Genomic DNA, 27,202 nt, shown 5'->3' with positions numbered 1-27,202 from the left:
AGATGAGACGTTATGAAATAGATTAATTGATGTTGTGATAGTCTATTTTAAGGAGCCAAACTCAGGCGGTTAAAAATAGTAGGATTAATTCCCCCCACCACCCCCATTTGTTCTGATAGATGGCAAACTGACAATGGATTTTTTTTTTTAAGGGCTTTTGAGCAGACACAGTGAGGGACAAGCCGAGTTCAGTTTGTCATTTTGATTTAGCTGGGAAACTTAATGTTCGCATCATAGATAAAAGCCATGAAACAGAGTTTTGAAATGAGGCGGGTGGGGTTTCACAGGGCGAAGAGGGACTTTAAAAATACAGTGGAGGAGGGGCAAACCTTCCTCGGTTTAAAATAACGCTGCAGGGGCATGCATGAAAGTGAAAATTAGGCCTCTGCATTGTTGGCAGTGGGTGGGAAACCCTGGTTTATTTAACGGGCTCTTTTTCATCTTATTGTAAGTTGAAAAGTTCTTAGAAGATGAAACTGTTAGGAAGACCACAGTTGTTTTAAGCTTGTCTGTGTGAACCTGCAGACTGAACGTGGTTTCCATTCAGGGATTTAAAATGTGATTTTTAGAAATATTTTCTGGGCTATTTAGTTGTTTGGGTTCCTTAGCTGCACCATGTGGTACAGTCAGGGCACCAGTGATGAAGTGAAGGGTGGTGGAATAGGAGAAAAAAGCTGGTTTTGCCTTCTGCCCGTTCCTTGCACCGAGATTTGGAGAGTAAGCCCCCCCCCCACCCGCTTGTTTACACGGGCCATCCACACACACCCTCTGTCGTCCCCCACCCCACAAAACGGCCTCTCTGCTGGGCTTGGCTTGAGAGGTGTAGCATTCACTTGCACAAAGTTTTTCCATTTTAGGCTGGCCACACCACTGTGTCTGCCAGGTCACGATGGATGGAAAGGTGGAGGGGGAGGGTTTTTTCCCCCAAGCGAGCTGCTAATCTCCCCACCCCAGTTCTGGCTGCCAAAGGAACAGAGGCCGTGCAATGTTTGCTTTGTGTGTCCCTGTTTGTGTGTTGGTGACTTTCAAAGTGGTCCTTTGGAGTTCTTCTCTGAACCACAAGGCGCCCCCGGGGTTCTGTCGTTGCCAAGCCGGGCCAAAGAGATCTCGTCCAGGGAATGGAACGGCTGTCCTCATGGCCCTTGGAGAAACTCAGCTGCGTGGGTTGCTCCGGTCCTGGAGAAGCCATGGCTTGTTTAAACCCAGGGAAGAGAAAATGGCCTTTTTGGCAGCTGGGATTTGGCTGACCAACAAGGAAAAACCTCAGCAACACGAGAAAGTGTTTGAATCCATACGCCCGGGAAATATTTACAGTTGCAAACATTTACAGAATAAAAAAACGCCACATACACTTATAAAATCCGAAACTATAAAGCTAGGAACCCTGCTGGTTTTATTTGGGCTGTTAAGATGTATTTGATTTACTTTCCTGTTCAGGTTACTGGACCTGAAGGTCTCGGGTTGACCGCTTGAAAGGACGCAGGGCAAAGAGAGAAGTGCCTTTGTGAATTCAGTTGTGCTTGTGGTCAGGTTGTGGGCTGTTGTTTTTCTGAGGTTGCTTTTAACAACCAGAGAGTTTGAGAGGATAAAAAATACCCCAAAAGAAGCTAAACCAGCAACTGACATAATTTAAACCAGCCTGAAAGAGGCAATTTGCAATTTAACAAACATTCTAGAATAACAGAACCTCAACCTCACAATTGCTCTGTTAAATCAAAGGTTGCATTTCTACTAAATGTAAATATTAGATCTAATAAATCTGTAGCTGTCTGCAGAAAGAAGCAGGAAAAAAACAGATGTTTAATTTCATCTGGCAATCAGGAATGCACTTCTCGTTTATTTTTATTTTTTATTTTCTGGAATTGCTAACCAAAGTGATTTAGCCACCATAAAAAATTGAAATAAAACTCTTAAGAAGGCGTCTGTTCTTTTTTGATCTTACTCTCTTTAATTTCCTCTTATTGCAGAAAGGGCGCCCCAGCATTTAAAATGTGGGGGAAAGGGCTGTTTGTTGTTATTAGGACAAAAAAAAACAGCAACCAGTCTAGCAATGTGGAAAATTACATGTTTTATTCTTGTTCCTTTTTAAGGGGATGTTTTCAATAAACTGTTTATGCCTTGAAAGAATTTCCTTTCCTAGAAAGGGAAGAGAGAGAAATTAGACCAAAAACCAGGGAACTGGCCTGAAAAATTCAAAGAAATCCAAGGAAAAGGAAAGGAATTCAAAGAAAAGTGGGGGAAAGAGAAAAAGAAAAAAAAAACATTTGAGATTGAGGGCCCAATGTTTCCCCCTACAAGCTTCTGGCTTGGTGCCAAAGGGATTCTGCACATGCTCAGGGGGCAGATTGTCTAAATATTCCCAAGAGAACATTTTCCTCTCAATTCAAGGATTGAGTTTGCCTTTTAAAAAACAACAAATGGAATTGCTTATTTCTTCGGAAGCCTTTAGGAGTGCAAAAACCTTCTAGGCACATCCACAGGCACCTCCTTAAAACGTTGGTGCCTACACATGGGTGGCTGCCTTCAATGCTTCAGAGAGGCTTCAAGTTACTAGTCCCTGGCGTTCAGACCGGGAAATCCTGAGGGTCCAATCCTGCGGTTTGTGCCTGGCAGGAGGAAGCCTGGCGGGGATCAAGCCGCCCCTTTGAGGGTGCTGACAGCAGCCGGAAAAATCCGGTCGCCTGAATGGCTGAGAGGCCCAAAGTGGGCGAAGAGTTTCTGTTTCTGATCCTTCTCATGGCTGGAAGACAAAGTGGATTTCCTGCTAGTGGGAAAAGGCCCCGTTTTCATCTCCTGCTTGTTGCCTTTCCAGGTTCCCCCAAGTTTTCTCTCTGGATAAAGCAGCTTTGATGTTTATCTCCCCTTCGAGTTCCTTCAGAAGTGCTGCTGGACAGGAAAAGCAAAGCATAAAGACGTTTCTGGGGGAATTTGCTGCTAAAGTTGCTAGTGAAAAAAACACCCAGATTGTTATCTTGCACCAAGGAGGACGCCTCCACCCCCCTTGAAAACAAGACCTACTTTTAGAAGAGGCGAGTTGAACTTTTCCCCTAGAAACCGGATCTCTTTTCTGTGCCTGAATTCAGGATCTTTTGGGATCCAGCAAGCAAGCAAATCAGAAGCTGGACACTTCCTGAATTTGGGGATCCTGAGCCCCCCCCCTTGGCCCCCCCAATGCCCCACCACTGACTGCAATAAATGCACCCAAAATAGAACCTCTTACGAGAAACGTTACGGCTTCCCTTTCTTTCTTTTTTTAGCCAAGAAACAAAGCAGACAAAAATAAACCCAACTAAGCAACCAGCTCAAATAAGTTGCAAAAACATTTCACAAGTCAGCTCTGGGGCTGGTCTCAAAATAAGGGGGTGGCAGGAAGCCAGGCCGATGGAGCCCAGGAGGGCATCTGCTCTGGCAGCCGGAGGGATGGGGGCCCAGCACCTGTTTGGCAGGCAGGTGGGTGTGGATCGGTCCCTGGCACCCCCACGCAGCGCAGGCCGCAAAGGCTTGGAGGTGGGTCAGCCTCGCAAGGTGGTTGGCATCCCAAATTCTGAACCAGAGCATGTGCAAAGTGCTTTTCCTTTTCCCCAGATGGCAGAGCCGGTTCAGAAGCTGCTCCAGGCTGCCAAAGGGGCAAGCCAGCTGTCACATAAAGGGGTGCCTTTAACTGGCGTGAAGGCCACCCACCGATACTCTTTGTCCCCGGAGCCAAATCTTAGCCCCTTGGTGACTTCTCATCCAAGAAGGAAATAGATGGCGTGAGTCACCAAGCCCGAGGGAAGGGAATGTTCTGGCCGTCGCTGGTGCTGGACTCCTTTCGTGCCAGGTCTTGAAGTGGGAGGAAGGGCTTGTTGTGGGTGCCTGCGGATGACCTCCGCATCCCCACTCTGCCCTGAGGCCAAAGCGCCTGGACCCGGACTCCTTCCGCTTAGACCAGGCCCTGGGAGAGAGAACAAAGCACCAGTCAGGAATTTCTTGGGGTTTTTGGCAGGCTTCGTGCCTTGAGGAAGCTAGGATGGCGACCAAAGGCTGGCAAGATTGGCGAAACCCCTTCAGGGCACGCAGTCAGTTAAGATGGAGGCCATGCCAACTTTGGGTAAAACGAGAGGCCGCCTCCACGCCCTCTGCTCTCATCCAGGTGCTCCTGTCCTTTTGAATTGGATCTCCAGGTACTCCTCAATCTTCTTCCACTTCCAGGAGAGGGAAGGTGGGTTTCGATCGGCCCACCTCCCTCCCTCCCTTCTCAGCCACCTGTTCCTTTGGGCCCCGACTTCTCCCACAGGCCACGGAGGTTCTGGGGTTTTTTTAAACCCTGCAATTATGCGGCCGTGTGTGGGTCACCAGCCACCCCAAAGCTGATCTACTCCTTGTCCCTCCCTGCCCACAAGTACGGGTCTGCGCTGCCAAAACTCAGCCGGGCTCCCGAAACATGGAATTGTGGTGCAGAAGAGCGAAGGAGAGCGACTGCGGGCGTAAGACCGAGGAAGGTTCAACCCCCCCTGGGTGCCCCCTTCAAATATGTATCCTTCTGGTCATCGGATGCCCCCCCCCAAGAGGAGGCTTCAGGTGTCCACGGGGGTGTCGGCTCTTCCTGGCCCTCAGAGGGGAAACAGGCCTGGGAAGTGTTGGCCTTTGGAGAAGGGAGGACAGGTTGCCCAGTTTTTCTGGAGCTCTGTGAATGCTGCCTTTGAGCGCTGGGCTCCAGAGCGGCCCAGCCCCGACTTCCCTCCCCCGAAAAAGTGTCTGGAAGGAGGGGGCTGCTTCTACCTGGCTTCCCTTGCAGCTCCGGCTTCCTTGGCCAATGAGGGACCCCCGCCCTCCCCTGCCCCCTTTTTTCCTCCTGGGGAGGCTGGGGGAACAGGCCAAGCTCTGTGGTTGTGGGAGGGGGCAGCGAAGAAACCGCAGCCCCTTCCCACCCTCTGGTTTCCCAGTGGTGGACAGAGACAAGGACCCCCGTGATCCAGAGGTCACCTGAGGGAGAAGGCCAGGGAAGCTGGGAGAAGATCGGAGCCTGGTCTTATGAATGGCTGGTTGTTGCTTTTGAGGGCAAGGGGACACACACACACACACACAGAGCCTCACAAAGACCATCATTTAGGGGGAGGGAGGGGGGTCATGGCCTCGGGAAGCGTCCTTTCCATAGCTTTCTACCATCTTCTCAGGTAGACTGCTCCTGCACCAGGCGGCTCCCTGACTAGGAGGCTGAGCAGCCCAGCGCTTTCCCCAAAAGGCCAATTGTGGGCAAGCCTCAGCCGGGGGAACAGCCGCTGCCCTCAGTCCGGCAGACCCCTGAGCCGCCGTGAAGGCGACCCTCGGAGGCGGCTCGGCTTCTCCCTCTGCCGGCCCCGCAGTGTTGGCTGCCACTGGTCCTCTCGCGAGCGCGCCTCCGCCATCCGCGTTCCCGGGACTGCTCCGGGACTCGCAGGCGGCTTCCTGGGGGCTCCCATATGCCTGCTCTGGATGCGAACCCACAGCCGACCAAGAACTCTGCGGATCGCGCAGGCAGCCCCCCGCGCGCCTCCTCCTTGGCTTCTCTCGGAGAATGCGCGCGGGGGGGAGACAGGGCCACGTGGAGGGGGAGGAGGGGGGAAGGGTCTCCTTTCTCTCTCTGCTCCCCCCGCACCTGATGGGCGGGGGCGCGCGGTGAGGGGCGGGACAGGAGCAGCCAGAGGAGGAGGAGCCTCGGGGAGGGGGCGTCGAAAGGCCAGAAAGGAGGCGGGGGCGAGCCAGGCCGAGGCCGCCGGGAGGGAAGCGCTGCAGCGCGCCCAGCCCGGGACAACTTCGGCTCCGGCGGGAAGGACTTTCTCCCCTGCGGGCACCTGAGATGGCAGGTAAGGGGCTCGGGCGGGGAGGGGGCGCCTTCCTCCCCGCTTCTCTCTCTACGCTGCTTGGACTACAAAACCCACCTGAGGGTCCCTCGCCCTGCGCTGCCCCCGGCCCCGCTCGCCTTCCGTCCCGGCTTTGCCCCGTGGGAGACCCGCTTCAGATCCGGCCTCTTCAGCTGCGCACCCCCCAGCCTCCCCCCAGCTGGGCGCGAGACTGAGCTCATCCCGAGGGAGGCTTGGAGTCCGCCGGAGGGCAAACCCCGAGACCAGCCGCAATGAGTCGTGTGAGCCTCGGCAGACCCGCGTTTCCCGGAATTCTTTCTATAAGCCGCCTTCTCCTCTCTCCAGGCGGATGATCGCCTGTCTCCGCTGGTCGCCCTCCGCAACGAGGCCGAGGAAGCGCAAGGGGATCCTAAGAACAGGTGAGAGAGATCCGAGCAGCTCCTTCCAGGCGCTTAAACCCTCCCCGCCCGCCTTTCTCCTCAGCCCAAAGAGGACAGGACCAGGGGAGCACTCTGTACATGCTCAGAAGCCCCCTTACGCAGCCTCTGTCCTGCTTCTCTTCATTGTCCCGAAAGTGGTTTCAACAAAAATCTCTTGGAAGTTTTTTGAGCAGAATATGATGCCCATCCTGTGGTTTTAGCCCCCCACCGCCCCCATTCTGAGGCCCCCATCCCGCCAGCCCCCTGCGCTCCGACGGAAATTTCCACCGGTCCCGGCTTTCACCTGGCGCCCCCCCCCCCCCCTCCCCCTCCCTCCTTTTCACCGGGTCTGGTAAGAAGCAGCAAAGAAACCTCCATTGGCTCAAAGGAAGGGGGCTTGGCGGGGCGGGGTGGAAGGAGCGGGGCCCCATCCTGACATTCCGCGAGGGAGGGGAGGGGAGGGGAGGGAGGAGGGGGCGCTTGGTGGAGCCTCAATGGGGCATTCTTTCGCCCTCGCTTTGAAGGCGCCTGGCCGCGGACCACCCGGGAGAGGAAGGGCTCGGGTGATGTCGGAGGGTTTTTTTGCTGGGCCGGGGAGCACGAGACAGGGACACACACACACACACACACACACACTCGTTTCCAAGCCCGGGCTGCCTCCTCGAAGGCCCCTCTCCGCGGTGTGTGTGTGTGTGTGGTTAAGGTGTGGGTTGGTCCTTTCAGGACCTGTAATGTGATAGGAAGGGATGCTCTCAAGGTTGGAAAATGTCAGCCCTGCTGGTTTAATGGGGGGAGGATCCTCTCTGCAGCCTTCGAAAGGGGTTTATTATTATTCTCCCCCCCCTCAAAAAAACAGCCGCATAGGCGGTCCAGGTGCTTTGCCCGGTGCTGTTCAGGTAGACTGCCTCTGACAAGGGAGTTTTGCGGTTCTTCCCTTTCCCTGGGAGGGGTGGGTTGTGCAGAATTGGGGGGAGGCGAGAAGGCCTTAAAACGAAAGCCAACTCTTTTCTAGCCTCTAAAGCGCTTGGAAAGGGGCCAGAGGTCCTGGATGGAAGAACTGGGTGAAAAGCGAAAGGTTTCTGGCTTCGGAAAGTTTAACTTTGGAAAGAGGCAGCTGAAAAACGGGGTGGCTTGAGAAGGACTTTTTACCTGGGAGTGAGGCCCTTTCTCTCTGCAGCCCCAAATTTTGGGGAGGGGGGGGTTGTCTTTTCCTCCTGGCCTTCTCAGTGGCATCCCCTTGGTGACCTTCCTTGAGAAGGGGGCTGGGCTAGAAGACCTCCAAGGTCCCTTCCAACTCTCCCCCCAAAAATTTCCCCACTTAAAGTCCTTATTAGAGGAGGGAAGGGCTGTCCTGCCTCCCGAGGCTGTTTCAGAAGAGTTGTGAGTTGTGCGGCTTTCGAGTTCCCCTTTTTTGGTTCAGTTTTGTTGTGCAGATGGGACTTCGCCTGCGAGCGCAGCCATGGTGAAGGCACAAATAGCCAAAAATAACAGGAGTTGTGTGAAAAAAAAAAGTTTTTCCATTAAACTAAGGAAATTCCTCCTGCTGCCCTGAATAACTCTGACCACAGTTATTCTTTGTTTCACAAAAGGTGTGAATCCCTCCCTCTCTTATGTGTACATAGATTAAGAGTTGTGTAGCTCTCTGATTCCACAACCTGCACCAGAGTGGCTAATCGGGCCTCCTAAAAATGACTTCAGCTCCCATCGGGCCCGGCCAGCGTAATTTTTATTTGCTGTGATTTTCTCTTTGGTGGAGGGGAAATTTTTAGGCTCCTCTGACGGGGAGAGGAATTCAGGAACTCAAGTTAATCAATGCCGCTGCTTGGGGCTTTGCTTGCATGGGGGGGGGGAGCTTAATTTGCAAACGTTTAAATGCGCCTGTGGGGGGGGATTAATACATGGATTTGGCACAATCCCACAGTTCCTGCGCCGGGGAGTTCATTTCTTCAACAGGATCATGAAAGCTGCGGGGAAGAAGAATGGATGCCTGCTGGAACCGAGAGTTTTCTCAGCCGCCTCTTCCCTTCCCTAAATGCGCCACAGGTGCTTGGGACGCATCCTTTGCTGGGGGGTTTGATTTAGAAGTGGGAGCCCAGACTGGAAGGAGCCAGTTTGAAAGGAGGGGGCCCCTTGTTTGTCTTCACCTGCGTCCCCTCCTCCCAAAAGAGACCAGGAGGAAGTTCCTGTGCGGCTGGGCCACCTCAAGGTCTCAGTCCGAATCTCCCCAGGCAGCCGGGCCAAGAGCCTCTCCCATTCCCACGCTTGTCTCTGGGCTGAAGCCTTGCAGCTGTTGGACGGCCCACCACACAGGGGCGATTCTGACCCAAATTTTGTGGCTGTGTGTAGGCCAATTACTCATCTTTTGGCGACCTGGCTGTGTTGTTTTGGTCTCCATGTGCGCCAGCAAAGAATGTTCTCCCTTCCTTTCCCTTCCCTCCTGCAGCCGTTAAGAGCAGGCTGTACCTCTGGGTTGCTCCCCCCCCCCCCACAGCATTTCGCAGGAGGCTGTCGGAGCAGCAGAGGGGATCACCCTTGCTGGGGGGCTGCAGGGTGTTTTCGCTGGGCCCTCCCCATTCCACTTGGCTCTGGGGAGACAGGCGCCGGATTGCTTCACCACAAAGCTATGTGTGTGAGGGGGGCTCCTTCCATCAGTCCCAGGAAGGGAAACGTGGAAGCCCCACCCAGAGGACTTTGGGGGGTGAACGTGCTTGGCTGAGTGTCTCCTGGGTGGGGGAAATGGGGGGGCAGGTGGAGTCCGGGTGGGGGGCAGGTGGATGGGATGTCTCAGGTCAGGTTTTCTCTAGGGCAAATGGGGGCGATGAAGATATATCTCTTTCCTGTGGGAGCGAGAGAAAAGGCACTCTGCGCATGTTCAGAGGTGGGGGAGTCCGGTGTAGAAGCAGGCGAGGGTCTTCCTTAGGCCAGGCTGGTCCTTGCAAGAGGTTTTCTTCTGCAAACCCTCCAGGGGTTAAAGCCCCCCCCCCACTGTCTCTCTGGAGAGATTTCCAGAAGCCCAACTGGTGCAAGGGGGGAGGCCTCAGGGTGCCCCCCCCAGTGGGGATCGCTGCTTTTCGGGCACCATCTCAGAAGCTGGGGCGTCCCCGGGGGCGGTGGTAGAGCTGAGCTTCTCCTTGGCCCCCTTTTGTGGCGTTGGGATGCCACCGTGGTGGGGATGATGGGAGGTGTCATCCCAGGGAGCAGGAAGGCGGCAGAGGATGGGAGGAAGCCGAGGGGTGCCAAGCTTGGCCCGGCCTTCCCTCTCTCCAAAGCAGAGGAGCAGTGAGGTTCCCCCTCCTTCGAAGGTGGAGGGGTGGAGGGGTGAGGGCCCACGGTTCTCCCCTCCTCCTCCTCCTCCAGAGGGGAGGGTCCCATTCCTGGAGGTGACGCTGCTGCTGCCTTTGCTTCTTCCTCTCCCCGGGTGACGGGCGGGCGGTGGGCTTTCCTGGGGAGGTCAGCTGAGCCGGCCCCCCTTCCAGGGGAGCGTGGATGTCCTGCCAGCTCTTGGCCGGCCTCGGAGGGCTCCGAGGAGCACGGACAGTCCGGCAGCCGCCCAGAGCCGGTGCAGCCAGGGATCCAGAGTCCAGCCGCCCAGATCCCTTGGATCGCAGCTGCAGAGGCCGGGCCAGGTTAAGAAGGTGGGGCTGGGGCTCTTGTTCAGTCCTGGGAGGGGCTGCCTCGAGGGTCACCAAGACGCCCCCTCCCCAATTCCCAAGCAGGAGAGGTTGCAAACAGCCTGGCAGGAAAATAGCCGGGGAAACCTCCAAAAATCTATCCTTTCAAAATGAGTTGGAAAGTTTGGCGTGGGGGAGACTTTTAATGCTGGACCCCAGGTTCTTACATGCAGCCTGCACCCCCCACGCTTAGCCACATCCAAGGCATTCTTGTCAGGTCTTCCAAAACTTCAGAGTTTTGCTGAAACCTCTGCTGTGTGTGTGTGTGTGTGTTTGTTTCTCTTCCTTGTGCAAAGAAGCTGTAAAAGTGGGGAGGGGTGCAGTTTTAAAAGGGGTGGGTGGGTGAGAGTGCAGAGCAGAGTGCGGGGTGGGGGGGACAAGGGATCCCTGCTGTAACGCAGCCCCCAAATCTGCAAATGGTCTGTTTTCTGTTGCCATGTCAGCCTCTCTTTTCCAAGCTAAATGGGGAAGGGGCTGTATGGGGGGGAGGAGCCACAGCTGGAATCTGTTGGGGTTTTTCTCACCGGGGGAGCATTGCTGGGATTCCGTTTGATCCTCCTCGGCTTCAAGGAAGCTCCCACCCCAAATCCTGGAAAGCCACAGCTGGTCAGGATAGAGGATCCCGTTCTGCATCCAGCAACCGCTGAACTTGGCCAGGGGTCACCAAAGGACTTCCAGAAACTTTCCAGGATGCCGGACTTGGCCGCGTGGCCAGCGAAAGTCCTGCAGGCCTCGGCCCCCGTCTTCCACCGGAGCTGTGGCAGAGTAGTACAACCAGGCTGCCTTCGAAGGGATTATCCAGGCCAGCACATTCCGGTGTGGCCAAAGCCGGATTCCTCGGGGATCCGTTCAGATCTCTGCCCCCGTCCCGCCTCTTGCCAGGAGTACATGGCCGACTGTGTGGCCTAGACGTTGGTTTTTCTTTCCACAAAGTGCCCTAAAGCCGTGTTTGTCTTTCTTTTCCTTTTCCATTGTTCTGCAGTGTCACCCTGCCCACCTCTCCTCACCCCTCCTTCCCAAGGCAAATCCAGCCAGCCACCCATCCTCTGTCTGGAAAACCAACCTTGTTGTAACTTGATTTCACACAGCCACATTCTTCTCCCATCTTGTTTCTGGAAAAAGGCTTTTGCATTAATTATTTCCGTTTATTTTAGTTGTTTGCTCCTGTGTTCTGGTAGAGCATTTAGAGCCTTAAACGAGGATCTTTGCAGGTGGCTCGGTTGTTATGTTTTATCTATTGAGTTTATGGCATCCATAGGTCATCCAACCACCGATGTACACGTGCAAATTTAAATGGAGCCTCAGCTGTCTGTGTGTATGTATGTGTGTGGGGGGGATAGGTATGTGGACAATACAATTTAGGAGATAAAATATTTACAGAATAACAGAGTTGGAAGGGACTTTTGAGGCGCTCTAGTCCAACCCCTTGCTCAAGCAGGAAACCAAACCATTCCAGACTAATGGCTGTCCAGTCCCTTCTTGAAAACCTCCAGTGTTGGAGCATTCACACCTTCTGGAAGGAAGTCATTCCAGTGGTTAATGGTTCTGTCAGGAAAATTAAGATAAAACCACCGTTATAAGGCGGAGTCGCAGTGGGATAGAGGTTTAGTTGTTCCACAGGGGCTGCTGGGGAGGGATGGAGAAGTTTTAAACCAGAGTATTCCCAATCTTTAAGATGGGTTAAGACTTCAACTCCCAGAATTCCCCAGCCAGCAACGCCTCCTCTTACTTCATTGCATTATTCTCACGCTGGCTGGGGAATTCTGGGAGTTGAAGTCTACCCACCTTAACGCTGCCAAGGTTGGAAACTAACAAGGAGAGAAGCAGCTGAAATTAAGGAGACATTTCCTGACAGGACGATTGACGGGTAGAAGGCGCGTTTCCTTCAGACGCTGCTCCATCACGGGAGGTTCCCAGGAAAAGACTGGCCAGTCGCTTGTCTGAAATGGATCTCCTGCTTGAGCAGGAGCGGGCAGGGGGTTGGACTAGAAGACCTCCGGGGTCCCTTCCATCTCTCTTCTGATTCTGATGGAGAAACGCTGTTTTGGAGGCCGATGCGAATCCTTCGGGGCTTTGAGGAGCGCCCAGTGGCTGGAGAAACGGCTGGCACCTCCTTCTCCAGGACGTGCTTCGCTTCCCCTCCTCCGTCCAAGGCTTTGCGTGACTTCGGCACATTTCCTTCCCAAGGCCCCGGCAGGCCCGGCCCGGTTCTGCTTCTCAAGGTTGGCCAAAGCCGGCCGGCCGGAGGCTGCGACGGGCGGGAAGGCTTCGCAGGTCAGGCATCCTCCTGGGCCGGCCGGTGCGTGCGAGGAAGAGCGCTGGCACTTCGGCCTGGAGACTCGCCCCAGAGCGGAGGGAGGGTGGCGCTGGTTCAGGCGAGGTAGCTTGGCTCGCTGGCCCGGCCGGAGGGGGAATTGCGCCGGCCGAGAGCGCAACCTTGGCGGTTGCCGCTTCCTTTGGTCTCCGGCCGCTTTCCCAGCGAGCGCGTCCTTTTCTTTCGGACTTTCCAAACCGCCAGCCAAGCGGAGGGAGGGAGGGAGGGAGGCTAAATCATTTTTATCAGCATTCTCGCCCCCCCCCCGCCTCCCCCTCTGGCTAATAATGAAGTAAGAGGAGGGGAATGTTACTGTAATTGTGGGAGCCAAGAAGGGAGGGAGCTGCTCACTCGACCGAAAACCCTCCTGGGCAGGAGTTGGGTTTGCAACCCGCTGGTTGTTTGTTTTGACTTTTAGCAGCAAGAGAAGCGCCCCCCCCCACGGGCCCCTCCCTTCCCCTCCGCTCCTTCCCGGCGTCTCTCCCCTACGGCTGCCCTGGAGAGGCGCCCGGGCGCTCTGCGCGTTCTCAGAAGCCGCCCTCCTCCCGCTTTGCGGTCGCTACCGCTTCGCCAGCAATTCCAACCGCAGCGCACGGAATTGTGTAAGAGGAAACACGTATGGAAGCAAAAAGCGGGGCAAACCGTTGGCGCGTGTGGGTCGAGGGGTTGGAGAGGCAGAGAGCGGGACCTTTGCTTGCTGGTCCCCCCCTGCCCTGAATCGTGGGCTTCCCCTGCCTGGACTCCCTGCCCAGCTGTTCCCAGATGTTCAGGAGCATCCCTGACCTTTGGGGTCCCCTTCCTGGGTGGCCCATCAGCTGCCTTGCAAGAGCCACGCTGGATTATGAAAACCCCCATCTCCTCATTTCTTTAGCTGGCCAACTTGGTCCTGGGAATGCAAGCTGCCTCTTGACGATGGCCCTGCATCCATCCATTGCAATGTGTTTCTGGATCAGGGTGTGTTTGTGGGTCAAAATATTGGCCTTGTTGTGCTGCGTTCCCTGGAATTGACTACAGAGACCAGTAATAATACCAGGGTGGGGGGGTGGGGGGTTTCCTCTCAGTCCATCTGCACCCCTAATTCTCTTGTAGTCAGGATCTGGGCGGGGGCAGGGGAGGGGTTCCTGTGTGGGGTGAGCAGTGGGGCACCAGGGAGATTGCAGAACAGGGTCTGGGTCTGGGGGGTCACCTCAGGACCCCCTCACAGCTCCCTTTCCCACACCCCTCCAAGCAAGGGCGCAACCTCCCACTCCGGCCTGGGCCATGGCTGGAAAGATAAACAAGGAATGTGGCTGGTATATTTGGCCTGGACATCCAACCCTGGTCAACGTAAGAAAACCCTGCCTGGTTCCCAGCGGGATAAAAATACCGCCGGACAGATTAGAAAGCGGGCTGGACAAACAAAGGCCTGGGAGACCAAACTGTGCAGTGAGGCGGTCATGGCAACACTGGCGAGGTCACCAGACGGCTCCCTTCGGCTCCAGCCACTGTAGACCCTCCAAATATATTTATTTATAAAATATTAAATATATTATATTTTATGACTCTGGTGGGGAACAAAAGGAAGAGAGTGGAGAATGGAAAGAAAAACTAGAAACTGGTTGGGGTGTGTGTGTGTGTGTGTGTGTGTGTGGCACTGATTTTTTTTTTTTTTTTAAAGAAAGGGCGGATTTGATGCTGCATTTGAAGGATCGCTCAGTGCCTGTTTATACCAGGCCATCCATGAATCTGGCTTGCACCAACAAATTATGGGAGGTTTAATTCCCCAGCCCGAGCAGAGGCGCAGTCTCGAAGTTAGCACAAAGGGCAGCCAGGTGGGAACTGGGCAAAAGCCGCCAGTGATGGGCCAGGGGATTATGGGTCCATTTCAAGGGAAGGAGACCGAGAGGGGAACAGCCACTTTCTGCAGGAGGACACTCTGTGTGTGTGTGTGTGTGTGTGTGTGTGTGTGAGAGAGAGAGAGAGAGAGAGAGAGAGAGAGAGAGACTTGATGGAGGGCCCCAGATTGGGGTCTGGGGTTTTCCTTGCAGAGTGGAGCCCCCCAGGCCGTGCTGGGTTCCTCTCCTGAGTCTTTGAGAAATTTCTTAATTTCCTCTCTTTCCTTCCTCCCATCTTCCTTTCGGAAGGTCAGCGCAAGGTTGAAAGTTGAACAAAAGTTCAAAAGCTTTAAGAGAAAGACCCCCCTTCCAGTCCATTGGCCAAATCGCCCCCGGTCCCTCCTTCCCTTTTGCAGAATCTGTAAGTCAATATTTCAAGCATTTTACAGGTTCCGGATATTGACTTTTAGCCCTGCAATCTCTTTTTTTATGCCTTCAACTTCATTGCTCTTTCAGGGGACTGAAAGGGGGTTCCTGAAAGGGGGGGTCCCCTCCCCAACCCCGGAAGAGATGGGTGGGCTGGCCAGACCTTAACGCAACCAGGCAGCCTCTCCCTTTCCATGCCAAGACCAGCCAGAGAGGCAATGGGAGCAGCGGGCCAACGCCGGAGCGGCAGGTAAGGCTGGGGAGAATATTTGGGGTTGCGAAGGTGGGTTTGGGGGAGTCCGGGTGGCTCTCAAAACATATTTTTCACATGTAAACTTATTGCCCTCACAAGGACTAGAAGCTTGCTTTTGTAGCCTTTTGTTTTCCCTGGTTGAGAGATTTTGCATCTCCAGGGGAAATTAAGAGGGCTGATAAAAAAAATAAATTGGCTTTGAGGGATGCATTATAAAACAAAACATTTTCCATTGCTAAAAACCGAAAGACGGATTGGATTTTCTGTACTTCTTCTGTCTGGAAAGTTCAGGTGGTGGAGATTCCACAGAGGCAGCTTGGAGGCGTGTTTGTGAAAAGCACAACCTTTCTGTCTGGCTTACTTAACCTGGCCAGTGGCAGAGGTCCCGTCCCATCCCCCTTGGAAAGGAAGGGAGGGGTCTGCAGAAATATTCTGCTGCCCTGGGTTTCATTCCAAGGTTGGGGTGGGTGGGTCTTGGGATGACAAGTACCTGCCATATTTGGTGGCAATTTTGACACCCCAGTGGCACAGACTCTGCTGGCGGTTGTTATCCACCCCACCCACCCACCCAGGTTGAGGCTGTGTCTTTGTGTGCAAGTGTACACACCTGTGTGTGTGTGTGCTTCCTGGGCTTTGAAGAGACACCTACTTATCTCCCTCAAAATGAAGGGTCTCCACACTTGGCAACTTTAAGTCTGGTGGGCTTCAACTCCAGAATTCCCCAGCCAGCCCTGCTGGGAGTCGAAGTCCCCCCGCCTTAAAAGTGGCCACTTAGAGACCCCTCCTCAAGACGGACTGAAACCCAGAGGGATGCCAGAGAGAATCTGTTTCAGCAAAGCGGTTGCTGGGGGAAAGGTAGAGATATTCCCATCATGCTTTATAGAGATATTCGATAGATAGATAGATAGATAGATAGATAGATAGATAGATAGATAGATAGATAGATAGATAGATAGATAGATAGATATTCCCACCAAGTCCTTTGCTGGGCACAGCTGCCTTTTCTCCCCAAGAAACGTGGTGGATTCCAGCAGCCTTGAAGAATCCAATCCTGGCTCTGTTTTCCTTTCTAGCTTTTGCTTGGCCGGCTTCTTGCTGACACTCTCCCTGGTGGCGCTGGGCCTGGCCTCCGAGAAGGTGAGTCATGGCCGGCCAAGAGGCTTACTCATCCACTGGCAGAGAAGCCCGGAGGGACCAGGGTGTGCGTGCGTGCGTGCGTTTTCCCAGGGAGGAAGCGCTGCCTGCCCCCTTTGGGCTCCATCAAAAGCGGGTCCCTGTAGCCCCACTCAACCTCATCCACCAGCCCTGAAACTCCTTTGCCAAGGAACGAAATCTGTTTCTCGCCTAAAAGTGCTGAAGCCTCTGGCGGTTACCACGTCTCATATCTGGGCCTGAGGACTGGAAACTTGAAGAAATCAATTTGCCCTCCATAGCTTAAAAATTTGGCCCACTCCAAAGTTTCCCTTCCACAATCAAATTCTCGTGAGTAAGAACTGTTCGGGGTCATGGTGCAAAACACAGGACAGGCCATCCTCATTTAGCGACAACAATAGGGACGAGCAACTCCGCCGTTCAGCAGAATGGTCCCTAAGTTAAGGTGCATCTTTGATCTTACTCTGGCTTGGCTTGGCTTTGCAGACCTGGGAAAGTTTAAAAGTGAGGATGCAAAGTTGTCATTTTTCAGCACCATCGTAACTGCGAACAGATGCAAAATGAAGCAGTGACTAGACAGGGACTGTTTGCGTTAGCCCCGTAATGTATGTGGTGAAAATAAATATTGGCGTTTTGATTGGCGATGGTTTAGGGAATGAAAGGGAGGGCTTAGCGTATGGAAAAGGTCTTGAGGTTTATTTAAAAGTTTTCCCCTTCCATTTTACTTCTCTGCATACCTTTTTTATGCCTCGGAGTTTATCTGACTGAGAAGATGACAAATTTTGACAGCCACCAGGGAGTTTACAATTCGGGCTTTATCCTGTGGATTAACTGTGTCTTTTTAAAGGCCAAGACATATTTTTTTCTCTCTCTCGGTGCACCCAATTTTCTAAATATCCTAGGATTCTGGCTCTCACCCTTCCTCTTTTGAAGAGGCGTTTCTTTTTAAAACACATCACTCATGTCACTCACATCATCCAACTAAACTGTAAATCTCTCTTGCGTGTGTACGAGCAAGCCAGTACGCAGTTGAAACCCAACGACAATTCATAAGAGGAAGGTGGAACTTCCTGCATTGGAGGCAAGCGGAATGGAAAGATTTACAGCCTTTTTATACACTTAAAATCCTAAAGTCTCTGTAGCCCTTAAAAATCTGATTTTTGAGCAGGGCAAATTTAAGACCTGTGGACTTCAACTCCTAGAATTCTCCAGCCAGCATGGAAAGAAAGAGAAGGAAGGAAGGGAGGAAGAAACAGAAAAAGAGAGATATATCCATATATAGAGAGAGAAAGGGAGGGAGATGTGAATGGGAAGGAAAGGAAGGAATAAGAAGAAATAAAAAGAAAAATCCCCTGGCACCTCATGAACCAGTGGCACTTTTCGTATTTGCTGCCCACCCACCCAAAACTCTGCCTGGCTGGGCCGCTTAGCAAAATCACCTCCGTTTTGTTAATTGTTTCCTTTTATGGCTGAAAACTCTGCCCTTTTTGTTCCCCTCCCTTCTTGGTGCGCCTCTGACATCACAGCCCGCCAGGAACCTGCCCCAAAGGCCACCAGCTGGGAAGCCTCCTGGACACCTCGGAGGAGGGAAAAGATACCCAGGCCCCCTTGGGAGGACTCTGGCGTGGAAGGGAGAGAGGGGAAACTGCAGGGAAGACAGAGAGAATATGGCTGTCAACTTTACACCATCCTTTCAACCCCTGGGTTTAAAAAGCCCTAAGTTTCTAGTCCTCAAGGCTCAATGGGGGAGGGGATGTGTTGCTGCAAATTCATATTCTGTCCACGGGTCAAAAGAGGGCGGAGGAGCAAAGCCGGGAGGTGACTGACTTTTGCACTGTTTTTCCCACGGAGGAGCGAGGCTGAGCCGGGGTTGCCAATCTGCTCTCTCTCCCGCAGGCTGCCCCAAGGACCCCTCGGCAGACCCCTGGGGAAGAGGCGGTGGGAAGCAGGGTGCCCGGCGTTTGGGGCAGCTGGGGATCGTGGTCCGCTTGCTCGCAGCCCTGCGGCCTGGGGGTCTTGGAACGGACCCGGAGCTGCCAGTCCCCTTATCAGCAGGACCCCTGGACTGGCAGGACAGACGGGGCCCCCCACCAGCAGGCGCTCAGCAGCAGAGACCCCCTTCAGGGACCGGCCACCTCGCCTGTCCGGACAGTGGCCGGCTTTCCCTCTGCGCTCGGACAGGAACTCTTGGTCAGCCTCGTCCGTCTACGGGGGAAACCCTCATGGCTCCACCAACCGCCATGTCCGTCAGGAGGCCGGGACAGCTGTGGACAGAGCCCTGCCCGCCTCCCACGCCGAACCTCCGAGGGACCTCAACCCCTTCTTCGAGGCCACGCAATCTTGGGGACCCCCCCGTGGCCGTGAAGGGTTCCTTAGCCAGCCCTGGCCCCAAAGACCACCTGCCGGTGGGGGCTCCAGGACCCCTGCCCAGAAAGTAATCCCGTTGTACAAACCGGCGAGTCAGGGGGGCCGTGATGGGGGCTCCAGCCAGGAAGAGGAGCCCCCAGGAAGCTGGCCTGATGGCCGTCCACTCAGCTGGGCAGCGTCTCCGATTCCGGACTCCCAGGCAGCCTGGAGGTGAGGGTCAGGACCAATTCTGGGGTGGGGGAGGTGAATGTGGGACCCACTGAAGTTTCCCTGACCTCTGGGCACTCGAGAAGGGGGCACTCCCTCCCCCAATCATCCCACAGTTCTGGGACTTCTGTGGCTTTTTGGAGGAATCTCCAGGGAAAATAGGGTGTGTGTGCCCCCCGGCCTTCTGTTCCAGCATTGTCATCTTGGCCAACATTGTGCCTTCCAGGTCCCGAGTTCGAGAGACCATCAAGCCTGGCAAATACGGCTATGGCCGGGTGCCCTTCGCCTTGCCCCTCCACAAGGAGCCGGCCGAAGAGAGCAGCCCCCGTTTTAAGCGGCACCACGGAGAGGAGACCGGGAGCCCCAGCCCCCTCCGCCCCTCCCCGTCTCTCCTCCCTGCAGCCGAAAAGGAGCCGCCCAACTCAGCCTCCCCTCGGGCGGAAAGCCTTGGACCCTGGCCAGACTCTGCCTGCAGCCGAAGGAGCCGCCTTCCCCGAGGACCCTGGAACGGCCACGGGGCGGAGCGGCAGGCCCTCTGGGGGAGGGGACTCCGCCGCCCCAGCAGCCCTCCAGGCAGCATCCCGGGAGGCCCCCAGCACCCCAGGAAGACCCTCCCTCCGTGCCTCATGCCAGCGGGAGCAGCCTGGCCGAGGAAGGGGCTTTGGCTCCTGCTGGGGGCTCCTCCTCCTGGCCCCCCCCCCTGGCAGCCCCCGCCACACGCTCCAAACGACCTGCGCCAGGCCCCCCAGTCCCCCAGGACCGAGACAAAGGGCCCGGGAGGGGCTGAGCCCACGGGCCACACAGGGCCGCCCTCCCGACAGCCCCCAGGCTCAGCCTCGACCCCACCTGCCCCCCAGCCGGGACGTTCTCGGAGCCAGAGGCAGCACCAGCCTCGGGGAGTGGCCGTGGCCCCCGACCCTCCCCACCTCTTTGTGGACCAGCCTGCGCCCCGTGGCCCCGCTGAGCCTGACCTCTGGCTGCTCCATGGGGGCAGCCCGTCCCCTTGCACGCTGGGGGCGGAGAGCCCAGGCAGAGCCCCCAGTGGAACCTCTACGCCCCGGCACCGAGACCTTCCACTGCCCAGGGCAGAGCAGGCAGTTCAGGGCCTGCAGGCAACAGGTGAGCTCTGGGGGCCCATGGTGCACAGCCTTTTCCCTTCCTGGCCGGGACCTCCTGACCCCTGACAGGACTGTTGGGGTGACCGGGGGAGGGGATTGGCAGGCTAAGGGTGGCCGGAGAAGCAGCAGGTGGGAAGGTCAACCTGCTCTCGCCTTCCTTCCTCTTCCTCCTCCGCAGCCGTGTCCTCCGGATCGGCCGGACCCCGAGCTGTCCAGTGCTCTGCCTACAACGACCAGGAGTTAATGGGACGCTTTTACCAGTGGGAGCCCTTCACGGACGGTGAGTCCTTTCCCCAAGGCCTCCCCACTGCTCTCTCTGACCCCCCCCGGGGTGGGAAAGGAGGCTCAGCTGGAGGAGGTGGCCTTCCCCTTCCCTCCATTGCTGCTTCTGGTGGCGGTGAGTTCCACAAGACACCTCTCTCTCTCTCTCTGAACTGCTTCGGGGCTTTAGTTCAGGTGTTGCATCCCAGGAGGGGCCAGGTATGGCCCAAGGGGGCGGCGGGGTGTTCTCCTGGGTGGAGGGGGTTAGAGACAGAATCTTACAAGGAGCTTATGCTGGTTTATGACAACCCCCCGCAATCCCTTATAGCAGGGGTGGGGAACCGGGGTCCTTTGATGACTTGCGGGCTTCGGCTTCCAGAATGCCTCAGGAATTCTGGGAGTTGAAGTCCATGAGTCCTCAGGGGGCCCTGGTGCCCCCCCCCTTATAGCCCCCCTTGTCCAGATCTCAGAGAATGTGGCTGTGTGGTGCTGCCGCCCTCTGCTGGCGAGTGCTGGGAAGGCCCCTGGTTGCAATTCCATCCTTCCCAACCAAGGGATTGAGACAGGATCGGTGCAATTGTGGCACCTTCCTGACTGGCGCCTTCCTGGGCATTTCCTAGTGTGGGGCTCCCAGCGCTGCGAGCTGAACTGCCGCCCCCTTGGCTACCGTTTTTACGTCCGTCACACGGAGAAAGTGCAGGACGGCACTCCCTGTGAGGCCTCGTCCCAGGACATCTGCGTGGCCGGGCAATGCCTCGTGAGTAGCTCGGCCTCTGGGCAATGGGGCGATGCCAGCCGGGCACCAGGTGGGACTAGATGACCTGCCAGGCCCCTTCCAACTCTGTTAACCCCCAGGGCGCTGGTTGGAAGAAGGGCATTTGGGGGAGGGAGGCGAGGGAATCCCCTGGACCAGAGATCCCCAGAGGATCTATTTCCGGCCCCGCCCCATTCCTCCGTCCCCGTTCGTTTGCAGACCCCTGGCTGTGACGGGATCCTGGGTTCGAATCGCACCCTGGACAAGTGTGGGGTCTGCGGAGGAGACCACACCACCTGCAAACTGGTGTCGGGCAACTACAGCGAGACCAACGTCCCCATCGGCTACCACCGCATCCTGCAGATCCCGGCGGGGGCCGCCCAGATCCAGGTCCGGGAAATGGCCCGCAGCCCCAACTACCTGGGTAGGTCCAAGATGGAGGAGGCTCTCTGCTCGCACCGAATCGTTCCCGGACGTTTGCTCAGGCCACTCTGGGACGGGGCATCTCCTGGCACTGCCCGGCTGGCTTGGCCAGAGGAGGGTCCGGGGTCAGCGGGGCTGGGTGTGGAATGACACCAGCCCCTCCCCCCCTCCCCAGCCCTCCGGACCCAGAACGGCCAATCCGTCATCAATGGGAACTGGGCCGTGAACCCCCCTGGGCGCTACGAGGCAGCGGGCACCGTCTTCGTCTACAGTGACCGGGAGGAGGGGGAGCTCCTGACGGCCGAGGGACCCACCACCAAGGCCCTAGATCTGTATGTGAGTAGGGGGCGCTCCGGATGGGGTTCGCGGGGCACAAGGACTTTCGGGGGCTGAGCAGCAGGTGCCACTTTCCTTGTTGCCCCCAATCCCCCCCTTCAGATGATCTTCCAGCAAGACAACCCGGAGTGTCCTACCAGTTCTTGCTGGCTCAGCCGGGAGGTGCCCACCGCAATGCCCCGAGGCCTCGGGAGGAGTTTGGTGAGCAGTTTTTCCCTTACAATGGTTTGTTTAGTGACGGTTTGAAGTTACCACAGCACTGAAAAAGTGACTTTTCACACTTAACAACCGTTGTAAGCCTGCCTGTGGACATGCGATCGAAATTCAGACCTGTGACAACTGACTCATATTTATGACGATTTCAGGGTCACCTGATCCCCTTTGGTGACCTTCTGGGAAGCCAGATTCACTTAACAACCATGTTACTAAGAGGATCGCCTGCAGGCCATTCTGATGGTACCTCCTTTCTCTTCCCAGGCGCTTCGGCCGCGGTGGAGCCTCCTGCCGGCCGGGCACGTCAGCTGCCTTCGGCCCCCAGGCGGCCCCCGGATTCAGCCCAGCTGCCCCCTTCTTCCGGCTCATGGGGCAGCCCCCGCAAGGCCCCTCCCCCTCCCGCCCCAGCTAGCCAATCGCGGAGGAGCCTGGAGACTCTGCAGCGCAGCGCCCGGGTGCCCCCCCTGCCGCCTCCCCCACCCCCCGCCCGGCCCCCCTCGGAGCCCGGCCAGGAGTTTGCCTGGAGGCGGTTCGGCAACACGGAGTGCTCGGCCTCCTGCGGGAAGGGTGAGTGGGGGGGCTGCAGAGACCCCAAAAGTTTTGCTTGGAGCATTTTTTGAGCCCCCCCGCCAACCTCCCCCCGTGTGACGGTTGGCAGCCCTGGATGGTTTCCCTTTTTCCTTTCAGGTTCCTGGCAGGCCGTCTACCGCTGCGTGTCTCGTGCCTCCCAGGAGGAAGTCGGGGAAGAAAAATGCCACCCGGTCCCCAAACCGCCTGGGCAGGAAGAGATCTGCAACACGGATCCCTGCCCGGCCTTGTAAGACACCGCCCCTCCTTCCCTCGCCCCCCGCCCAGTGGGAGAGGTTGGGGGTGCCCGGGGCCTCTTCCTCGCCCTCCAGACGGGCAGGGGATCTCGGCCCAGAGACCTGCAAGGCGCTTTGGATTGGGGACACTCTGAGTCGGGGTCTTTGGGGCACAACGGCCGGGTCTTACTTGGCAGCCACCCGGTCAGCGGATCAGCCTCTGGGGACCGGAAACGGTTTCACGTCCCTGCGGACACTTTTCCCTTTTGCACCAGGCGGGTTACAGCCCGGCTGGGATTGGGGAGCCGCGGAATCTGCTCCCGGCGGGCGGGAAGCGCTGTGTCCGGAATCCTTTTCCCTGCTGCTTTACGTGCCGGGGGCCAGAGGGCCCGAGGGAGCCACGGGATTAAATAGAAGCCACTTTCAGGATGGGGGCATCTTGCAAGCCCCCCCGTTTTGCTCCTCTCTCCCTCTCCCTCTCCTCCTCCTCCTCAGCTGGGACGCGGGCGGGTGGTCGGCCTGCAGCAGATCCTGCGGGCCAGGAACGCAGCACCGCCAGGTCCTTTGCCGGCAGATCTACGCCAACCGCACCACCATGGTGCACCCCCAGCGCTGCAGCCACCTGCAGAAGCCAGCCGCCACCCAGGACTGCCAAGTGCTCTTCTGCAGCCACTGGCAGGTCCAGTCCAACTGGAGCTCGGTGAGGAGCGGGGAGGGGGACGGGGGGGGCCTCGGCCAGCCCTGGGCACCTGAGTGGGGGCCCCACCCCACTTCTACCTGGGGGAAACTCCTCCAGGGCAAGGAGAAGGTCCTGCCCCGGTGGAAACAGGCCATTAAAAGGAGTGGCGGGCTCTGCTTTTGGCTGCTAAAAAGGCGCGAACTTTTTTCAGAATTTGGGGGTTGCACCTTCTAATGCCGTGGCTTTTGGCCTCCCTGCTCCTTTCCTCCCCTCCCCTCCCGGTTCCAGTGCTCGGTCCTTTGTGGCACAGGCCACCGTACCCGCCACGTGCGTTGTGTCAGTAACCATGGAGAGCTCTTGAGGGACACCGACTGCCCGGACATCCACCGGCCGCAGAGCACCGAGCCTTGCAACATGGGCCCTTGTGTGCGGAGCTGGTTTTACAGTGACTGGAGCAACACAGTAAGGCAGACCCCTCTTTTGTCCCGATCCTCAGAACCCCCCACCGCCCGAAGCTGCTGAGAGCATCCACGTCCTTCCTCCGCTTCTTCCTCTTTCCCTCTACTCGGTTCCTGCGGCTGCCGGAAAATTTGGGAAATCGCCAACGGGAAGCGAGGCCTGAAATCCCTGCGGTTGGTTCTCTTTCAGTGCTCGGCGGACTGCGGCACCGGCATTCAGCGCCGTTCGGTTGTCTGCCTCTCCGGCAACGCGGACGGACAGGCGGATGAAGACTGCGCCACTCCCAAGCCAGCCGAGATGAGGGCTTGTGACGGAGGGCCGTGCCAGCGGGTGACTCGGTGGTACAAGGGTCCCTGGAGCTCGGTAAGGGCTGGCTGAGCTTTCTGGGCCTTGTCTGAAATGGGATAGGGTCTCCTGCTTGAGCCAGGGGGCTGGACTAGAAGACCTCCAAGGCCCCTCCCAGCTCTATTGTGAATGGTGGAACTTTTGAAGGCTTTTTGCCGCCCCAGGGACCCCCGTGACCCCTGCCCTCTTCCCCCAGTGCTCAGCTGAGTGTGGCCCAGGGACGCAGAGGCGCGACATCGTCTGTGTCGGCAAGCAGGGGACGCGGTTCAGTGTGACGGAGGCCTCCGAGTGCGCCCACCTGGAGAAGCCCCCTTCTCTCCAGCCCTGCACCGGGACGGACTGCGAGGCCCGCTGGTTTTCCACCGCCTGGAGCACAGTGAGGGGGAGGGGGCAGGCTCTTTTTGGGGAGGGGAACGAAGCCTCTTGCATGCCAAGCTCCTTAACCCCCTCTGCCCAGACAGGTTTCCCCAGCTCTGGAAAAGCCCCACAGCACCCCAAGCGCCGATTCGTGTTAGTACCACCCCAATAATCAACGCAGGGTGCAGAACTGGGGAGAGGGGCACTTTAACCCCCAATGTTTCCTTTTGCCCCGCAGTGCTCCAGGTCCTGCATGGGGGCGTCCAGGCGAGAGAAGTCCAGTGTCTGACGCAGAATAAGACCTTGAGCACGCTCTGCCTCCCCCACCTCAAGCCGGCCCCAAAGCGCCCTTGCAACAGCCAGCCCTGCCTTCCCTCGCTCGGTAAGCCCCCGCAGCCCCCATTCCCCCTCCCCAAGGAAAGTGGGGTCAGAAGGAGGCAGAGCAAGCGGGCCCCGTCTCTGCTCTTTATAGCCAGTTGGACACTGGGGAAAGCGGCCTTCCCCATTTATTTTCCTCCCAAGGATCCGTGTTTGGATTGCTCTCCTGTCCCCTCTGGGGAGGGGCAACCCCGAGACTCTCCCCCACCTCTTTTTCTGCCTTTTCCCTCCGGCAGATGGGAGCTGCCGGGACAAGTACCCCAACTGTGCGGTGATCGTGCAAGCCCGGCTGTGTGTGTATTCCTACTACAAAGCCGCCTGTTGCGTTTCCTGCTCACACGCGCTGGAGGCCACACGTGGATGAGGCCGAGGGGCCTGCCTCCTGCCCCCTTGCTCGCCCGGACGGGGGAGAGGACGGAGGGGCTGGGAAGGAAGCCCAAGCCTGGGAAAGTGTTGCTTCGCCCCAGGACTCGAACCCCGCACCACGCCTGGCCCACTAGCACCTGTCTCCCATAAGGGAGTCTTTGGGGGGGGCATAACCACAGCCCCACAGAAGGAGCCAAGCTTTGCACTGGTTTCTCTCCAGCGGCAGGGAAGAGTGCAGGGCAACGATTGGCTCATGGACCTCGGAACTCCCCCGGCTGTGGCACATGGAGGTTCAGAGGATCTGGAGGGCTTGCAACCCTTCTCCAACCCTTCCGCCTGCGGCATGGGCCCTCACCTCCGGTGAGGCCAACACGGGCGTCTATTATATTCTTGCTGCTGGTTTTACCTCCTGGACACACCAAAGTTCTTTTTAACAAAGATTCAGGAAAAATAAGAACAAGAAAACACACCGAGAAGGGATCCAATCGAGGGTCCGTCCTGGGAACCGTTTCCTGAATTTGCAAACTTTAACCTCTGGGATGAAACATCTGCAGCTCCAGATGCAGAAACTCTCAGCCGGAGATTCGCCGCAGCCTCCCCTTCCCACAATAGCGTAAAAGGGCGAAAAAGACGGGGGGGAAGAGGGTGGGGGTTTGAAATGATTCAGATGTGCCTTTTTCATGCTGCCTTGGAGGGGGGGGAAGTGCTGTGCCTTGTTTGGTTTTCTAAACCAGGGGTCTCCAACCTTGGCCGCTTTAAGGCTTGTGGACTTCAGCTGGCTGGGGAATTCTGGGAGTTGAAGTCCACAAGTCCAAGGTTGGAGACACCCCCCCACACACACAAACCAAAAAGGACATAGACAAATGACAGTATTTATCAAAGGAAAAGTTACAAAGCGGATGCGTTGTGTTACGTTTGCGTCATCACTTTTCTGTGTCTTTTTAGAACGGAAACCGCCCTTTTCCTGCAGCGCTGCTAAATCCGGCAAGTCCTTAAATTTAGAATTAGAATAGAATGACAAGAGTTGGAAGGGACCCTGGAGGTCTTCTAGTCCAACCCCTGCTCAGGCAGGAAGCTCCGCACCATTTTAGGCCAACGGTTGCCCGATCTCTTCTTAAAAACTTCCAGCATTGGAGCATTCACAACTTTCTGGAGGCCAGTTGCTCCACTGGTTAATATTGTTCTATATTAATACATTGTTCTAAATTGGAATCCAACAGTTAAAAACCTCCTTTTAAGTCTGATGCGCTGCAACATAAAAGATGCAGCAGCTGGACGGAAAATCTGGTTATCCCCACCCAGAAAATGAGAAGCTAAAGAGGGAGGGGATTTTGTGTACCTTCTTGGACCTATAAACTATAAAGTGGTCCCCCCTCCCCTTTGTGGCTTTTAAAACCCAAATCGGGGGTCTTCCAACTTGGCAACTTTAAGACTTTGTGGACTTCAACTCCCAGAATTCCTCCTCCTCCTCCTCCAGTCATGTTAGCTCAGGAATTCTGGGAGTTGAAGTCCACAAGTCTTAAACTTGCCAAGTTGGAAGACCTTTGACCTAAGTAGTAAGATCATAGCAACGGTCCCTACAGAGTGTTCAGATTTTATATATAAAATATATTTTATATGGAGAGAAATATCTATGATAAAGCTGAATGTATGCCGGCTAGTTTTGTCCACCTGTTTGTCCCCTTCCTTTTTTTCCCCCTGTCCAAATCTAATTTATTTTTTATTAAAGATTATTTGATTTTAACCCAAGGGGCTTCTTGCCTTCATTTCGCCTGCGGGGAGGAAAAGCGCGGCTGGGTTTATTCTGCCTTCGCAGGGAGAATGGAGCTGCCCCAGCCAGGCGCGCTCTATCCCAGCCCTCTGGAGCAAGCAGCCCCCCCGCCCCGGCGCCCCCCAGGCCCAAGGCGGAGGATGCTCCAGATGCGGGCGGCCCCTTTCCACTCTGTTTCGGGGGGGAGTTAATTCCCGGGAGCGACGGGCGCCCTTCCACGCGAGCGGAGAGACAGGCACGCGCGCGGCTCCCCAGCCCAGAGCATGCGCACAAGCGCCGCTCCTCCGCTCCCGGGAGGGGGTGAGGCGCCTCCACGCATGCGCACCGCTAGCCCTTCCGCTAAGGCACCGCCGCGGACACCCCTCCGCCACCTCGTCGCGCGGGGCCTCGCAGGACTCCGCGGGGGGAGCGACGGGACCCCCGAAGGAAGCGGCGACCCTCCTCTCTCTCGGCCCCCACCGCCCCCTTGGCCCCGCCCTTTCCCCGCGAAGGAC

The 27,202-nt window shown here is 56.5% G+C and overlaps 1 protein-coding gene across 1 annotated transcript; it reads left to right on the top strand.

The window, feature by feature from the left end:
* The first annotated feature begins 5,685 nt into the window (after nt 1–5,685).
* ADAMTSL4 (ADAMTS like 4) lies at nt 5,686–25,299 on the top strand. The gene is given in 24 exon segments (XM_087943331.1): nt 5,686–5,825; nt 14,557–14,716; nt 15,793–15,856; nt 17,768–18,025; nt 18,027–18,448; nt 18,672–19,429; nt 19,432–19,497; nt 19,500–19,564; nt 19,742–19,766; nt 19,769–19,843; nt 20,445–20,581; nt 20,798–21,002; nt 21,177–21,337; nt 21,440–21,455; nt 21,458–21,538; nt 21,815–22,117; nt 22,238–22,367; nt 22,849–23,053; nt 23,321–23,494; nt 23,681–23,854; nt 24,033–24,212; nt 24,432–24,444; nt 24,447–24,575; nt 24,808–25,299. Coding segments are annotated over 23 exon segments (3,825 nt in total). The 5' UTR covers nt 5,686–5,825; nt 14,557–14,660; the 3' UTR covers nt 24,936–25,299.
* The last annotated feature ends 1,903 nt before the right edge of the window (nt 25,300–27,202 follow it).

The sequence above is a fragment of the Notechis scutatus genome, chromosome 14 (genome assembly GCF_049901735.1).
Source record: "Notechis scutatus isolate UNSWTSFEM ecotype Mainland chromosome 14, rNotScu1.2, whole genome shotgun sequence".
Taxonomy (NCBI): domain Eukaryota; kingdom Metazoa; phylum Chordata; class Lepidosauria; order Squamata; family Elapidae; genus Notechis; species Notechis scutatus.
Note: the sequence above shows the minus strand (reverse complement) of the source record. Positions and strands in the feature narration are given on the sequence as shown.